Below are 14,561 nucleotides of genomic sequence, written 5' to 3'. Positions count from 1 at the left end.
CACATGGAAGTGGTTTCTAAAGAGGATCGGTGTAGGCTGGTTTTTATTTGCTAAGATTTTAAAGCGTTAACAGGAAGCCACGCTGCTATAAAAACCACATGTCCTGGTTGATGAGTTTCTAAGTACCAACAATACGTCCTGCAAAAGTGCTGGATCACTTCCACCAAACACAATCACTAAACAGGCAGACTAAAGCATAACTATTAAGGTGAGAAAAGAAGCATACGATATTTACTCCTTTTATAATCAGCAAATATGCACCGAAAGCCACCAGACGGAGAAATTCAGCAAGGAATATTAAACAGAATCGATTAAAGATGATTATCATCTTCACTCTTTGTTTCAGATTTCTCCTGCAGCTCAATGCAGCTTGAATGTTACTGTATCTATGTTCAAATCTGACAAAAATTTCTTTCTGCCATAGTGCTGTTAACTAATGTCATCTGACCGGCCTAATTCTTGTGCGTCTTGTGACGTCAAAACACAGTTACCAACCTTTCCTCCTTCAAAAGGCCTTTGTAGTTGGAGGTATCATATTACCACTGTGTGATATCTCTAAAGTCCTCAGAGTAAAGGACCTGCGGTTCTTAACTCATTTTATACCACAGTGTACAGAAACCAAACGTCACTGAAAAACATTTGCAAGTTTGAATAAACCACTCTAATGACACATTTGTGTGACTTGGAGAACAGTCAGCTTTATGTTTCCTGTGTCTGTCTGTGTTACAACAGATTTGTGGCGTTAACAAAAAAGCAGAAACATGATTTTATGTCTCTGATATGAAATAGGAAAGCTTAATGTTTTTCTATTTCTCTACATCTTGGTGAGTAGGACAGTAACACATTCACCTACACACCCCCACGCACACCCCCCCACACACACCCACCCCTACACTCCTCCCCCCACACACACCCCTACACACACCCACGCACACACACACCCACCCCTACACTCCTCCCCCCACACACACCCCTACACACACCCACGCACACACACACCCACCCCTACACACACTGCCCCCCCCCCCCCACACACACCCCTACACACCCACCCCTACACACAATCCCCCCCCCCCCCCCACACACACACACATTACATTTTACATTTTCAAAGAATCTAGGACACATTTCTGGCCTTGATTGAAATTTTTTTTTTTTTTTGAGAATATGTATGTAAAAAGTTTTTTTTAACTTCAAGAAGTTATTATAAATATTCTTTTTTGTGTCTTCCTGGTCACTCAGGGAAGTAAGTTGCATGTTTTTGCACTCATCTGCTTTACATCCAAATTTTGTGACTATTTCTATAAATTAGAAAGATCTATTTTAAATTTTACACGCTCACTTAGATCTATTAACACTTCCTGTTGCTTTAGGAAATGATCAAAAACCTAACTAAGTAGCAATAAATATTCACTAACAATTAAAAAATAATGCACAGTATTGCAAGTGTAGCAATATTTGATCAATCAGCCTTTACAGTGACATTTGGCTGGATGTGATTCAAAGCATGAAATGGTTTAAGGTCATGACAAACATCCCGTCTTACATTAAAATAGGAAATTAGCAAGCATGCTACCTGCTAACACTTAGCAAACAGTCCAGGTCTGTCTACATAAATTTTAAGTCTCTTCAAGTTATGCCATACTTTGCTCAATAACAAGGTAAAATGGAGAAGGTGGATCTTAATATCTAAAGCTAATAAATGCATCGACTCATCTTCACACTTTTCTAGTATAAAGCAGCAAAGGGACTAAACCCAAGAAAAGCAACGTTTCTGGTCTCAAGCTATAAATATCTGCCACCTATAAGCAAACCTAATGGCGCTCATAAAATTTATAAAAAGGCAGTGTTATCCTTTTCCTCAGAGCTGCAGTGCACCCCCACTGAGCTCCTTCAGACTAGCCAGCAGCAATTAGCAAACACCTGGTGGAACTGCTCACCTGCTGAGCTCATATCAGCTACTTCTCATTGCAACGCTCGTAAAAATGTTATTAAAGGGTTAATAGAGGAGAGGTGATGACTTTCTTTCAGAAAGAGTTTTTAAAGAAACAACAGTCCAATTTCAAGTCGTTAAATTAGGAAGTAAAATTTATTTTAAGTCATATTTGACGTAAGCAGGATTTTTATAACAACTGAAGGTGACACGGTTACTTGATTGTGCTATAAAATGGCACTATGTGCCTGGAAAACACATAATACTGCTCCTTTAAAAGACTCCAATGTTCTGGTAAAACGAGAAAACCTTCTTACCCAATTTTAACAACTAATTGACTCCCACATTTGTTTCTTACAACTTCAGTCACTGAAAAACATTTACAAGTTTTAATTCACTAGTAAAGTGGCACACTTGCTTTATTTAGAGAACAGTCAGCTTTCCGTTTCCTGTATTTGTCATTTTTATGGAAGCAAACTGGTAATTAAAGAAAAATGTACAAAAAGACGTTCTTCCTGGAATGGTGACACACACACAAAAAACGAAACTGTATAATTTTATATTTGATTTCCAGTTTTCCCATTTATCTCAAAGTGTTGAAGAGCAGAGAAGGACCATACGGTCCAGCATGAATACCAGCATAAATCACCAGAATCTCTCTTGGTTATCTGCAGAACATTTCTGCTCATCCAAACATTACTTCTGTATGAGTCACACAAAGATGCATCACAAAACTTCCTGAATGTTTTCTGATTTATTCCGTTTTCTGAGTCTCTACCAGTCCCAGGCTCACGAGAGAACATCTGGACTGAATCATGTCCAAGCCGAAAAGCAAACTCAGGCATCACAGAGATAACACAACGGCCTTGGCCATCAGTTACCGGTTTTGTAAATATACACACACGATGTGCGCTGGCTTTTCTTACATAAAAGATCACGAGTTTTAAGGAACTTTCCTTCTTGCCTCCTGCCCAACATCAAACACACCGAGAGGCTGTTTAGGTTTCAAATCCAGTTTATCTCATTCCCAGATATTCAGAAACATTTTGTTTTACTACAAATGGTCTCATGAAGGAATAAACAAAATCCTGACTATATTTTATTGTAAACATGTGCTAGGTGTATTTTCAAGTGGACACATTTTAAATTTTTTGAAAGATTAGATGTTTGTGCACAAATGCAACAAAACAAATCAAAAAATACATTTTTTTTATGAATAAGTGAATAAAAAGATTATGACTGCATAGCAAAATATACTTCCATTCTAAAGTGTTAGGGTTAAAAGTTAACATTAAAGAAAATGAAACATTACAGAAAACATTAAGCTTACATTACTGTGAGAAATGATGAAAAATAAAATGTACTTGGTATATGAAACAAGAGTGAGAATCCAGGAGGTGCTGTGTAGTTTGGCATCCTGACAGTTTTCACACTGAGCAGCAACAACATCAGCAGAAGGAAGTCAGAGTCAGGTTAGAAGTCTATAAATGCACAGTACGCATTTTAAAAGCACTGCTGGATATGACACATCAGCAGGTAACCATTTATAAATCTGATTTAACAGAACAAAAACACTTCCAGTGTCATGAAAATTAGCTCCCTTCTTGGAAATATTTTATAAAAACTTGGCTCAAAACTTCAGGCCCTGCTCAAAATGTTCTTAGACTTAGACTGACTTTATTGTCATTTTGCATGCACAGGATGTATACAGAATGAAATTTCATTGCATACGGCTCAGTCTTCATTGCCAAGTCAAAAACAGTTTTAATTCTGTCATCTTTCTTTAAACCAATACTTGTTTCCATTGGTGCTGCGTCATAAACACACATGACAACCACATCAGGGTGTTGTACCTTACATGACTAAACACTTTTAGCTATGACATCAACACAGTGTTGGCTAAAGGCGTCCCTCCTGGTGTGTTGACAATGAATGACCAGAAATACTCTCATTAATAAAAACAAGAACAAGTTTATTAACTGGTCTCTTGTGTAATGTCCTTCTATACTGAAACATGAAGTACTTTTTAATCGTTAGTGCTCATTTCCCCCCCGATTTTGATAAATCTTGGGCAGAGATTTTCTTCAGTGCCAGTTTATAACCTAGTATGAAACATAAATAAGTGGGAATTATCTTTTCATTTGTTTTCTAAAACAGAAAAGTCATTTTAAAATCACTTTACAACAGAAAACAGTCTTTGGTAGCCAGGCCTCTGAACCCCGCACATTGCTTTAGTGCAATTAAACCTTAAAACACATTGAAAACAGGCTGATTATGTGGAAAAAAGTGAGACTTGCACAACCACTGCATGGCTAACGAAGTGTGCATTGTCTGATGACACTTACTAAGAGAGGCATGCTGATGAATGCAAGTGCTCAAAGTAACAATACTGGATTAAAACACCAACCTGAATACTGCATCAGTTTAGGCACAACCAGTTGTCTGTCCCATCCACTGCGGTGAATTACAGGGAGACTACATCCGTGACAACGAGCTTCTACAACCTTGCCTGGGGTGTCGGTTTGTTGGGTCTCCAAGTCACTCTTTCACCTGACTTTCTACTCATCAATGGATGCATCAAAAACATCAGAACCTATATATAAATTCAGTGAACAAAACTTTGAGCTGGAGACTTTGCCTTCGCTACTTTTGTAGAGATTACCTTTAAAGTAACAAATCCACTAAATTTGTACCTTCAAATAAACTGTAATGGGAACAGTAACACTAAATAAAATATGTCCTTAAAATGTTCCTAGTTACAGAGATTTAAATATATAACCGAACACATGTTCAAAAATAAAGGTTCAATCACAATTGCTGAGAAAAATCACTTCTTATGATGCTCTGATCAAAGAAACAAATTAAGACAATTTTGTATTGATCGGCTGATTTGTTTCTTTTTGTTTAGTCACTAACTGAGTCAAAACCAAGATCTCTCACCATTTTCTATTATGACTATATTTATGGTCCAACCAATAGCTCTTTGGCCCCTGTACAACGGCTCTAACAAATTATTAAGAAATTAGCTGTTATGTTACAAAGAGAAGCACTAAGAAATTCCAGTTTTCCAACATCAGCAGAGAAAATCCCAAACAAATTTATACAAAAGTGTTTTTTTTTTCTTGCTCAGTTATTTTATGCTGTGATGTTGTAAATTATGTGCTGTATTTATTTTTTTTTTAATTTTCCTTTTTTAACTAAATAAAGAGATGTAAGGAATTGTATTTTCTCCCACTTGTTTCTAAAGTTGATCACAATACAATCAGTACCATCACTTGTTAAAAATTAAAAAGACCTTCAGTAGTCTCCAATTCACCCTCGTCAACAAACGGCATGTATTTTCATATAAAATCTTTTATATATAAAAATATATATTTATAAAGAGCCTAACTACTGCTATCAAAGAATCTACAGAAATATTTTATTTTCTTGGTTACATTTAAAAAAAAAAAAAAAAGTCTGAATCTGCAGGTTAGACGTCAGAGACCCAGATATCAGTATTGATCAGGAAAAGCCTGATTGGTGTATCTCTAGTCCCTTCATCACCCTGAAATTCCTGTGTGGCACGGCAGATACCGTTGAGATGTTTGACTTTATTCATATAAAACTTTCATTTTTCAAATCTCCCAAGCAACAAGATCACATAAATACTTTGTAAACTTTAGACAGAATCTGTTAACCGCGCAGATTGACACAAAACAAAGCTCCCTCCTTGATAATGAGTTTTGGGTCGGGTCTCTCTCTAATCCTCGGTCACCTTGACCCTCACTCTGTGCCAGGCGTTGCTCAGCAGGCCTCTCAGGTTCCAGATGGGCGGGATTGAGTCCGGCTGCACGTTGTAGCTGTTATCCACCGCCTTGCAGATAATCTCCAGCTCGTCAGCGTCAGGAGGAAGAGGAGCAGTCAGCTCCCACAGCTTCCAGGCCCAGGCTCGACCCGGAGGAGGCGAAGGCTCGTCCGGTTGACCTTTGTCCCCGCTCCTCAGCTGAGCCACCTGCCATGTCTTCCCTCCATCCAGGGAGACGTCGACCCGCACTACCTCTCTGCCGCCGCCGCTCCATGCGTAGCCCTTGACGGTCAGCGTTTCGTCGCTGCGGTCGATCTCGGCTCCGTCTGCCGGGACGGTGATGGCGGACTGAACGGGCAGCTCCTGGATGGCCGGAGAGGACGCGTGGTCGACCTTGCTCCAGTCCGTCCCCGGGGAGAAGCCTTTGTAGTCGAGCTGCTGCCAGTGGCTGCTGCTCTCCTCTGTGCTGACCACGATACGCCCCAGCCACTTCACGTTGCGCGCTCCCACCACGCCTGGAACCACGACCCGCACCGGGAAGCCGTGATCAGCGGGAATATCCTCGCCGTTCATTTCATACGCCAGCAGCACGTCGCCGTCCTCGTTCATGGCCTTGTTGATGGGGATCGAGGTTCCATATGCTGACCCTGTCACATCTTTATCCAGTCCTTCAAAGTGAACATGGCGGGCCCATTTGGCCACTTCTGGGCCAAACCCAGCAGCCAGTAGAACGTCTCTGAGCCGCGCTCCGCTCCATTTGGCATTCCCAATAGCAGAAATGCCCCAGTTCAGTCCTTTCACCTGCTTTACCTTGTTCATGTCACTGCGGCGGTTCCCGGCGCACTGCAGCGTAGCCGTGACGGTGTGTTTGGGGAACCGGGTCTTCAAATCCTTTAACGACAGAGTCAGCGCTCCCTTGGGCAGGCCCTCCACCTGGAGGCGATATGAAACCGGGTCCACCCGAGGAACAGGCAGGTGGTTCCGCTTGAAGAACAACACATGGGGAGTGATGTAGTTCTCCGTCAGGATCTCAGGAGGAGGCTCGGCATTGAAAGGCTTCTTGCTGTTGACCCGGAGCACCGGGTGGCGTTCGGGGTCCGAAGAGTAGGGGTCCGACGCTTTGGCATTGTGCTGCTTCTTCAGGTCTTCTACACTCAGCTCACCAACCTTTGTATTAACAGAAGGTTACATTAAAGCTGCAGTACGTAACTTTAATAAAAAATTATTTTTACATATTTGTTCAAACTGTCTCCATGTTGTGACAGTTTGTTATGAGACAGATAATCTGTGAGATCATTCTCCTCCAGCTCCTCCCTGAGCTGCTACTGCCGTCTGAAGAAATGCACAACTCCCGACCAAAAACAACCAATCAGAGTCAGGAGGAGGGTCTTAGCGTTGTCAATCAACTGACAGAGAAACAATTTAATGATGCAAAAAAAACCCATTTATCCACCATCATCGGTGGCCAAGCTAACTAGCCTGAGTAATCACAGCATGCTATGCTAGCTGCAGTGCAAAGGGAATCGAGGGAAGGGAGCATGAGCAGCACCACATGGAGAGTGATTGACAGCCCTAAGACCCTCCTCCTCGCTCTGATTGGTTGTTTCTACATAAGGAGAAGCAGGGAGAAGGCAGAGGAGCTCGATTTTTTTCACAGATTATCTCTTTCGTATCATACCTTCATGACATAGTGACGGTTTTAACAACTACAGGAACCAGCAGGCATTTCAGGTGAACTTCCCCTCTAACTGGCACAAACAGATGCTCCAACTCCAAGCAACACATTTTGACATCAATTTTTAATTTTTTTTAAATAGGGGCATTATGCGAGATCAACTTTTTTTAGCTATATATATATATATATATATATATATATATATATATTGTATATCATGTTATAATGTTATTTCTTCATCAAAATCACACCCCGACTGGCTTTGTTTCATTCATGCATGTTTGAGAATTCATCAAATCTTTGCTGCCTTATGACGCAAAGTCAAATTTATTTCAAGTTATTTTTGATATATGCAACTTTTTCGTAACATTACTTGAAAATATACTCTCTTTAATGGAGTTTGCAGTTTTCTGCGCTTTCATTTTTCATTCAAATATATTTTCTTCACTGAATAGAAAATTGTTATAAAGTTATTTCTGGTAAATGTCAAATTAGTCATTGTTGGGTCTGGCTTACAGTACTGGTCAGATGTTTTCATACAATCAGCATGGCTCTGAGTGTCATTAATTTTGGTATGTTACTTAAGGAATTGAACAATTTTGTCATTTTGATGGCTCAATTAACTTTGTAAAGATGACTAGGAGCACAAGTCTGAATTTATTGTGAATTCTGCTTCATTCACAAACTTTCAGCAAATTAGTTTTGATCATATTAACTGACCTAAAACAAGATTGGTCTGATTTAATGTCAAATAGTGAGAAAGAAAGTTGTGACTTTCAGACAGGTTCTGTAAATATCTGGTCTAAACTGTATTTATTTGAAAATGTATGTATAATTTTTTCTGTATAGATTGACAAAATTATGCCTTTTAAAACTGACAATTTTGTTGCATGATCACTGCACCTGCGTGATTTTAAAGTAAAATTAAGTTTCAAATAATCTATGGCAGTTTAAATTTTGAAAAGAAAACCAACACAGATGTGTCTAACCTTATATTGTGAGAGGATCTCCAATACATACTCCTGGTCATGAACAGCATACAGGGCCCAGAAAGGTTCAAGGGCACCACCTGCTGCTAGCAAGATTTTATTCCCACCAGGGTGCATCGGCACAAACTCGGTGATGTCATAGACGCCTCCCTTGTACGTGACCCACACGCCGTCTTCCAGAGAGCGGTGCTTTGAGATTTCATCGTGGCTGAAGACAGGAAGAGAGGAGCGCTTCTCTGTGGTGGGCAAGCCAGCGTCTGCTTGCTCAACCTGAACAGGGACAGAGCCGACATCACTTTCCTTAAAAGTGATACAAACGCTCAGAAATGTCAGCTTGGACTTGACGAGCTGCTAATTTCAGTACATAGTGACGCACACTGGTAATATCTAACATGTAAATCTATACTGAAACACATTTCATGTTTAAATTTACTTGCAAACTAAATGTACTTTGAACTTTACTAGCCAAGACCATTTGCATAAGTGGTTCATAGTAAAACATATGGCTGAAAATGTTTCACAATATATATAAGGATATTAGATTTTTGTTTTAAATATCAAACTTATCCACAGTTTCCCCTCGAGCTGTTGAACTTCTTGTCTCCTTTCACTCCACACCGTTGTTTTATTTTTAAGCAGTTATGAGGCACAGTGGCAAAACCTTTAACTGCTGCTGTGCCAGTTACTCAACAGCTTGTTGCTAGGCAACCAAAGAGTGAGTGAGTTAGTTGAAGCCACGCACTTTGCTTAGCAAGCCATGAGAGGGGTTGGAGTGACATTCAGTGAAATTATTGAAAGTTATATTAGATGTATTATCTATTGATATTAACCACTTGTTTGTTCTTATAGACTGTTATTGACGTACTGCTAATACTAATGCTGAGTCAATCACAACTACATGATCACTTTAGTCTTCAAGCAGATTCAAACTTGAGAGTGATTCATGTTTCATCTACTTCTCTGAAACTGTCATAATCCCTGAAGGAACACAAGGTAAACGAGCACATTAACAAACACAATTTACCAGGATTAGTGATGCTACAACAAAAAGCTCTGTAAACAGAAAAGCTGTTCAGTTTACTATGGAGAAAATTTTGACCTCTTTGAATCGTTACAATGCACAAGTTTTCCCATTTCTAGACATCTTTAACCTTTAGGCCAAAATTCTATTTTAAAAACACAAAATTTCAGCATAAATCTGTAACAAGTATTTTAACAGTGAGCAGGCTTTAAATATGGAAAACACAGACCAGAATGGAGCAAGGAAAGAAAGAAAATGGAAAGAAAGAAGGCAAGACATGAGGAGGAAAGGGAGAGAACAAAGAAGGACACAAAGAACAAAGGAAGGAGACAAGAAAAGACAGCAGAGAGAATATAAGGATAAAAAAAAATCAATATTAGCCAGGAAGGGAAAGAGAAGGAAGAAAACAAAGACATTAAACAAAAGAAGTAAAGTATGAAGAAGATTGGAAGGTCACATAGAATAAGGTATAGAAAGATAGAAGGAAAGAAGAGAGAAAAGAATTTAGAATAATAAGAAAAAAGGTGGATAAGATGAGGAGTGAAGACTCAGGAAAGCAAAGAAAAAATTGAAAGAAGGAAGGACACAAGGAATGAAACAGTATGGCAAAGAATAAAATCTGAAAATACAAACTTTAAAAAAAACAAAAACTATATTTCAGCAATAGCACACCTTCCTAGGCTGTAACAGATTGTGCACAAACCCTGTGAGAGTGTTTACTATGTAGCTGGGCAGCACATAAAAATATGGTTAAAATGATTTAACCAAAAAACAGACAAGTGGACTGGTGAAAGTCCCACCAATAAATCTGCTGGTGATCAGGCCAATTTTCAGCCTGATCAAACCTGATCAGTGGATGCATACCTTTATCCTCGTCTGAATCCATCACAAATAAGAGCCAGTAGTTTATGCTAAAAAAACAGTCTTCAGTGTAGAAGTTATTACTGACAGAAAAGCAGGGGGGGGGGGTTTGCTGCAAATCTTGTCAGGAAAAAACACAGTATGTGTAAAAATAAACGTAAAAGGAAAATATATCAACTACAAAGACACGCCAGCATCCATGACTTCAGTCAGGGCAAAACTTTTAAATGAGTATTAAAACAGCGGATAACAGGAAGGTTGGATGTATTGTCTTTGTGCATGGAGCTAGGATATTCTCCCCACGTGTGTCTGGATTCTCTCTGGATACTCCAGCTTCCTTCAAAAACATGCATGTTAATTGATTAATTGGTTGCTCTGAATGTAATGAGAGTGTTGTTTATCCTGAGTGTCTATTGCCTGGAGAGGGACAGGCAATGGACAGATGGAAGACAAATTAGAAATAATTAATGACCTCTAATGGCAGAAAAGCTCGGAAAAAAACTGTGAATGCAAAACCTGGTACCAACCACAAAACAAATTGTTTTTTTAAGCTACTGTACAACGCATTTCTGACCTCTTGGTAGAGTAGACCATAGGTCAGTACAGCCCCGGTACCAGTCAGCACCCCAGCAACAATACGTTTCCAGTTGGCACTCCAGTTGGCACGCTGGTATGATTTCTGATCCTCCCTGCTGCTGCTACAGAGACGAACTGCACGAGATGCAAAACAAGGAGTCGCCTGATACCTAATAAAAAAACAAAACAAAAATACAATATGTCTCAATAAGGATTGAACTAGCCTCTCCTATTACTTATGCTTGATTTAAAAAAATGTATGTGTAAAGCCACATTTTACAAAGCCAAGATAAAATGTAATGAAAACAGCTGACCGTGGTGTTGCTGCTGCATACCTTAGAGTGCCGACAGCACCAAGTCGAGTCAGGCTCTGGCAGTGCCTGAGAAGCAGCATTGCATTGATGTCCTGAGAAAACATTCAATTAATTAAGTTCAGAGAAAAAACAAGATACACACTCACATAATATCCTTTGTTTTAGAGAATTATATATAATCTCTGCTCAGCTCAAAACAATCTCATTTAAAGATTTTACACAAAATGATCTCCACTGGGAAGAAGAACTGTCCACAACACAGAGAAGTTTAAAGATGATTGAGTTTTCTCGTGGTGCAATAGTCAACCAAGCAGGAGTAAAAAAAAGATGAAAGCATAGTGTTTGACTTTAAACCTTTACACTTGCGTACACAATGTTCGGTTTTGAACGTTCGGTTTTCAAATCAGCATTTAAATTCTGACTAAGGCTTTGCTCAGGAACACTTTATTCACCTTTTCAGCAAGAATTTGCTTTTATTATCAATCAAACTGAACCTTTAAACCTTTACCTCCTACTAACCTGACCAATCAGCTGTTACCTTAACCAGCTAGACGAGCCAACCAGCTGAAGGGGAGTGAGCAGCAAAGACAGCGGAAGCGTTATGCACATCATTTACAGTAAACAAAACGGGACTACACAAACTAGTAACTCTAATTTAATTTGTACTTTAACATCTATAATAAAGTGAACAGAGTCGTTTTAAGATTAAAAAATAAAATCTGTGGCGAACAGGAGGAATGAACCTGTTTCCCTGCTTTTCTCTGGAACTGGAAGCACAAACTTTGTGAAAACCAGCACTCTCTCTTTAGGCTCATAAAGCAGCTAAAAGAGAAGCTCTGCTTTATCAGTCAGTCACACATGTCTTATCACTGTCTGCAAGGCCTGTTAAGATTAGACAGGGTTATCTTGAAGCAGTTTTCACTGAGATAACACATCCGTCTGCAACTTTATACCTGGACAACTATATTCTTTTTACAGCAAGCATGATCATGTGCAGCTACCTGTTATTACCCACATTGTGAACCTCAGAAAGACTAAAAGGTGAAGGCTGAACACTGACTGATCCAGTTCATCTACATGCCTGTTAATGCCCAGCGAACATTCAGAACTGTAATGATTAAGGACATTAAAATTACTCAACAATAATAGGTTAGGAAAATAATTCAGTTTCTTTGCAACAACATGTGCAGACTCTCAGATGATCTCTTAATAAGTGGTGCAGATTGTTTGGAAAGTCTTTAATGGCATATCAACTTGTTTAGTAAAATTAAAAAAAAGATTTGGTAACAGCATGCATTCAGTGAAGATATAAGAAGGAAGATTATGAATTTACAAAGTCAGAACAGTATTTTTCAGCTATTTTTAAATACAGCTGGACAATAAATCAATAACATATATTGCAATAAACACACAAATATCAATAGAAAATACATCTGACACAATGTTCACTAATTTCACTGAACTCCAATCCAGAACTGCACAGCATTCTGGGGGATGTAGGCAGAGGGAAAACTTTAGCTGCTCAACCCCTCATGGTGAGCTAAGCTAGGTGGGTGGCTTCAACTAACTCACTTGCTCTTTGGTTACCTAGCAACAACCTGTTGAGTAACTTGTGGTTACCTAGCAACAAGCTGTTGAGTAACTTGCAGAGCAGCAGTTTCAGGTTTTGCCACTTTGTCTCATAAGTCTTTAAAAATAGAAAGAACACCGGTGAGTGAAAGGTGAAACTGAGTACAACAGCTCGATGGAAAATGTTGGATAAAAAAGGAACGGTCATGCCAAAGGTTTGGAAGCAAGTCGGATATTTAAAACAAAAAAACTAATCAATAATTATCAATATCGACTGACATAACATGCTTGTATCGTGCGGTGTTTTTCAGCCATATCATCCAGCCCCATTTCTAAATAACTGACACCACAGAGAGGCTAGTCCTGACAAAAAACAGTAGCTCCTTCACAACAAAGATGATCAACACTTTTAGGCTCTCATGGAAAAACCAAAAGCTTTCAAGACAAGTCAAATATTGATGTATTTAAACAACATGACAAGAAAAATTTGACTTTCAAAGCAAAGAACACTGCTTATATGGTAGTGGCTACATGAAGTAACCTTAACCTCAACCTTGCTGGGTATTCAATGAACTCTTCCAATTCTGCAGAGAAGACTGATCAAATATCCAGCCATATTTAAGCCACAAGCACGTTAATGGCTGCAAAAAATGTGTTGTTCCTCTGCAACTTCCAACAAGACATTTAATGGGCTGAGTGGAGGAGATACTTGCCTGATCCTGCCAGACAGCTTGTTCCGCTACCGACTCTTGTTTGGTGTGATTTTTTTAAATGACTAAAGTTAGCAGCACTGCGGTTGAGGTCAGAACTGCAAGAAAGCAATGCAATCATCTTTCCTCCCTAATTCTGGAGGTTTGAGATAAATCCGCCTCTGTGGGAGGTGTTAGGGTATAATTGAGATTTCCGCTGGTTGCAAAATCATATCTAGACATCTCTATGGACTGAGATTGCCTCCAGTGATGAAGAGCCTTGTTTCTGTCAATGTCTAGTCAGCCCACATCATCACACTGCCTCTACCAAAAGCTGCTTGGCATTGACGGAGAGGATGTCAGACATTACTCTCCTGTTTATTACCAAGAAGCATTGTTGTTAAAAACACAAATGTACTGATTTTTTTTTTTTTGCTACGTATATGACAATAAATATATCAAGAATTTTAAACTTGTGTGTTTTTTGTTACTTTGTGTATCTTGAGCAGAATATTATTGAATATATAACAGCAACAATCACAGCAACACGCCTCAGCTGTGCGTACACTGATTAATTTTGGAGCATTATTTTAACTACAAACTGCCTCAAACCAAATAAATATCAATACAAATATGAACTGTCTGCATTGATTTTTTGTTGTTGTTGCTAATCATAAATATAAACCAGGCGGTTCCTGGTTTGGAGATGGAGAGTAAGCTTTTGCTCCGATAGTAAACATCCTCACTGACATAGCTAACTAAGCTAACGTTAAACTAGCCGCTTCATCCTTTCCGTTAACCAAACGGCTAACTCCAGCTTCCTCCACCCACAGCGGGACACTCACTGCTCAGCGGTCAGCCTGTCGTCTGCTTCTTCACAGATGTTTTCCACGAAGCTCCACCGAAGTGACCCCTTCTTCTCAGACTGAGCGTTTCATAAACACTAAAAGCGAAGCACGAGGAGGCTTAGATACCGGTACAGCTGATCTCAGAACAGCCACGGCGCGCGGCGACTTGGCACAGACTGATTAATGACGCAGCCTGAGAACACCGGTAAAACTGACCCCAGATCAGCTATAACGCTGTGCCTTATAAAATACAGGTAGCATGAATGAGGTGGCAAGTCTTTTGGCACAGCTGATCCCAG

General features: G+C 39.5%; 1 protein-coding gene across 4 annotated transcripts; it reads right to left on the bottom strand.

Moving 5' to 3' along the window:
- Positions 1–2,930: 2,930 nt before the first annotated feature.
- Positions 2,931–14,561, bottom strand: suox (sulfite oxidase). Of its 4 annotated transcripts, none has more exons than XM_023325476.1 (5): positions 14,260–14,561; positions 11,178–11,248; positions 10,841–11,012; positions 8,385–8,654; positions 2,931–6,887 (listed from the first exon to the last, which is right to left on the bottom strand). In XM_023325476.1, the coding sequence occupies exons 2-5, from the start codon at positions 11,234–11,236 to the stop codon at positions 5,676–5,678; spliced, it is 1,713 nt and encodes a 570-aa protein (XP_023181244.1). In that variant the 5' UTR covers positions 11,237–11,248; positions 14,260–14,561; the 3' UTR covers positions 2,931–5,675. The 4 variants fall into 4 exon arrangements, with proteins under 4 accessions (XP_023181244.1, XP_023181245.1, XP_023181246.1 ...); XM_023325477.1 differs by lacking the exon at positions 14,260–14,561 and adding an exon at positions 11,376–11,586; XM_023325478.1 differs by lacking the exon at positions 14,260–14,561 and adding an exon at positions 11,527–11,545.

Source organism: Xiphophorus maculatus, chromosome 20 (genome assembly GCF_002775205.1).
Source record: "Xiphophorus maculatus strain JP 163 A chromosome 20, X_maculatus-5.0-male, whole genome shotgun sequence".
In the NCBI taxonomy this organism is placed as follows: domain Eukaryota; kingdom Metazoa; phylum Chordata; class Actinopteri; order Cyprinodontiformes; family Poeciliidae; genus Xiphophorus; species Xiphophorus maculatus.
Note: the sequence above shows the minus strand (reverse complement) of the source record. Positions and strands in the feature narration are given on the sequence as shown.

Bases quoted from the DNA above. Each gene is read 5' to 3' on its own strand.
- suox (XM_014470710.2), bottom strand. From the start codon at position 11,260: ATGTTTTCTCAGGACATCAATGCAATGCTGCTTCTCAGGCACTGCCAG. The intron at 11,013-11,177 runs GTATGCAGCAGC...TTTTTTTATTAG, and splicing joins GGTGCTGTCGGCACTCTAAG to GTATCAGGCGACTCCTTGTT. The intron at 8,655-10,840 runs GTCAGAAATGCG...GTCCCTGTTCAG, and splicing joins ATGGTCTACTCTACCAAGAG to GTTGAGCAAGCAGACGCTGG.